The following is a 3,087-nucleotide window of genomic DNA, read 5'->3' on the forward strand; positions in this document are numbered from 1 at the left end:
TTACTAGCGGGTATAACCCGGCCTTGCCTGGGCACGTATGTTATAAAATCAATGTTCTCAAACAAATTTGAAATGATTTTGAAACTGATCGGACGGTAAACACATAACTTTCATACAAACGTTTTCCGCCAATTTACCACTGTTGCGAGTGGAATTTCCCAAATCGCTGAAACACGTATTCATTACATTCTTATTTAGAGCTTTGAAAATAAGTTTGAAGCAAATCGGACACAACCAAAAACTTCGCCCAAAAAATCTTTAAATCGCATTCCCTCCGAAGAAGTTTGAATTCTGCGAAAAGTGGGAAACACATCTCAAATGATTTTTCTAATAGATCTCTGGAAACGAATTTGAGAGCGAAACGTCACCCACCAAATCTTTGACCTTCATTTCCACCAAGGAGGAACGGATTTTTCGAAAAGTGTGAAACACCCCTCAAATGAATTTGAACAAAGATCTTTGAAAATAAGTTTGAGGCCAATCGGATGGTAAACAAAAAAGTTACATACAAACGTTTTTCGCGATTATTCCACACTTGCGGGTGGAATTTCCCGAAACCCCGTCTTAACGTGCACCTACATCACATAAGGTAGCTACAGTGAAAATTTCAGCTTTCTAGCTCTTACGGTTTGGGCTGTGCGTTGATCACCAATCAGTCAGTCAGTCAGTCAGTCAGTCAGTCAGTCAGGACAAACAGTTATATATATAGAGATATACCAGCTGTCATTTACTTTGTGCAGCAAAAATATTCACAGTTTTAGAATACCTTTCACACCAATTCTTCTTTAAGACCTGGGTATTCGATACGAATGCGCAAAAAATGTTACAGAAGCATTAAATTGGGCTAGAAAATGCCAATCAAACAAGCTGGCATAAAAGCTTCCAAGAAATGTGTGAATGGAAACGAAGTCCCGAAAGCCATAAAATGCAGGCCAATTGTATTTTTTTTCCTAGAACAAAACTCGAAAGATGAAGAACATATAAAAGTGCTTGCCACAGAAAAATTGTCAACGGAATATATATAGAATCTAGGATTGTTGATCAGAACCGACCTTAGTATTTTATGGCGTCCAAGATGACTCGAAACTATTTCTTAAAATTCCTTCAACAAAAATATTTACTATTTGCAATGGTATTAAGTTCTTCCACAAAACTTGAGCTTTAACTTGTTGTATTTATGTAAAGGACTAGATAAAAACGTATATTACAGCAGTTTTATGCTTTCCCCACATGCGTAGATACATTTTGCAGCATTTACACACTTATTAAATGCATAAGAATGTTATAATCATTTTTCCGCACAAACAGGCAGACCAAGCAACCGGTCAACATAGCAAGCAGTCAAAGGACAAGTGTCAGATGCCTGACAAGGAGGCAGCAGGACGACGGCAGGACGACAGCAGGACGACTGCCACTTGCATAGCGGTTGCAAGCTTTCTAAACTAGAAAAAACCCCTTGACCTCTGCCCCTCTAGTCGGTGGCCTTAGTATTTATTGGCCATCAATAGCAGACAGTAGACACGGCCGTGAGCGGCAGCTGTCCGGAGCGATTTACGGGGCAGCAAAGGATGTGCTACACATAACTTAAGACACGGCGTCAAGTATTTGCAATGCTCCATTTATATGATCTGTGTACGTGTGTGTGTGTAAGAACTTAATGTAAAGATTTGTTGAGTTTACAATTTCTTAGAATTCATTTGCGTTGTGAATTTCCTTTCCATTGATGCATTGTGTTTGGTAAGTTTCAAATTTTCCGCCCCGTTTAAATGTTTTTAACTTGTTCCTCACATAGTTAAGAAATTAACACTTATTTCTTCTTCTTGTCATCCTTCTTGTCATCCTTTTTATCCGATTTAGACTCTTTGGGGCATGAGGTCAAATAGCCACCGCTTTGCATGCGATCAAAAGCGTCCAACGGATCATAGTTCGAATAAAAGTTCTTATATGTCATTTTTCGCGGCAAATTATGCAACATATAGTAACAAAGTGGGGCTATCAATGCCAAAACGCAAGCAGTCTTCAAATTTGACAGTGACTTCTTTAAATGGGTGTCGTGAATGGGAAACTTGATTTTGGGCGGCGGCTTACTATGCTAAATATCGCAAAGGTATTACACGATTTATAACAAAATGAACAAAGAATAAGAATACTTTAATTATATCTAAAAACATAGACTAGAACTCACCGCTGCAGTCGGCTGCTTGCCATAAGAAAAGGAACAATTAGTTAAATATTTTATGGGTTTATTTTATTTTTACAAACCTGTGCCTTCGACATTTTGGAATATACTTGTAATACCTGTAACGTTCACAAAATATATGAGAACTGAATAACAATCATTTAACAACTGAGCCGAAAAGCAAGACGTGCTATGATTGTCACAATCAAAGCAACAAAACATCTTGACTCTTAAATAAGTGAATAGTCAAAGGAAGGTTAGATCTGCACAGACGAGTTGGCTAGTAAGACAGGACCGTGTCATAAGATGACCGGGGGCATAAGATACAAGTGTATAAATTGTTTTTTGCAAGTTCTTGCAATATTTCATTCAAAGATTTAAAAAAGTGATAAACTCACAACTAAATCCAGTGGGGCAAGCGGATTTGGTTGGGCTAAAAAAGTACTAGTAGAGAAAAAAGAAAAGAAACAACAACAGAAAGAAAACAGAGTGTGCTAGAGCACACAAGATACCCTGTACCCCAAAAACGGATCCCTTAAGTCTTAAAAGAATGTTTATCATCAATTAATTATTTATTATTAAATGTGAGTAGCTTTCGTAGAACAGATGCGTGTCTCTGCATGGCAATTTTTTTACATTTGTTCAATGGGAACAGGGTAAAAATGGAAAGCAAGCGCTGACAAATGAGAAACAACACTTACGACGCTTAACACAGTCATTTATCTAAGACCGTGGCGGTGTTATAAATGTTTGCTGTGTTTGCAGCCTGAGAAATACGTGGCGTACTTTAAGACGTGTGGCCGAGAAACATTTCTGTTTACTTTGCCAACAGGCCGAAACACATCGAGTTTGAAAGGATGTGAAATGACAAGATGAAGCAGAAGAACTAGACCTCAAAATGGTTTTCC

The 3,087-nt window shown here is 38.0% G+C and overlaps 1 protein-coding gene across 2 annotated transcripts; it reads right to left on the reverse strand.

Annotated features, from left to right (window-relative positions):
- Nucleotides 1-1,475: 1,475 nt before the first annotated feature.
- On the reverse strand, nucleotides 1,476-2,371 carry LOC135439125 (uncharacterized). Of its 2 annotated transcripts, none has more exons than XM_064697753.1 (3): nucleotides 2,263-2,371; nucleotides 2,186-2,197; nucleotides 1,476-2,092 (listed from the first exon to the last, which is right to left on the reverse strand). In XM_064697753.1, exons 1-3 carry the CDS (start codon nucleotides 2,275-2,277, stop codon nucleotides 1,808-1,810), a joined length of 312 nt encoding a protein of 103 aa, XP_064553823.1. In that variant the 5' UTR covers nucleotides 2,278-2,371; the 3' UTR covers nucleotides 1,476-1,807. The 2 variants fall into 2 exon arrangements, with proteins under 2 accessions (XP_064553823.1, XP_064553822.1); XM_064697752.1 differs by having other exon boundaries at nucleotides 2,186-2,200; nucleotides 2,263-2,292.
- Between the last annotated feature and the right edge of the window lie 716 nt (nucleotides 2,372-3,087).

Source organism: Drosophila montana, unplaced genomic scaffold (assembly GCF_035044405.1).
Source record: "Drosophila montana isolate Dmon_TW-CO22-7 unplaced genomic scaffold, ASM3504440v1 contig_402_1, whole genome shotgun sequence".
In the NCBI taxonomy this organism is placed as follows: domain Eukaryota; kingdom Metazoa; phylum Arthropoda; class Insecta; order Diptera; family Drosophilidae; genus Drosophila; species Drosophila montana.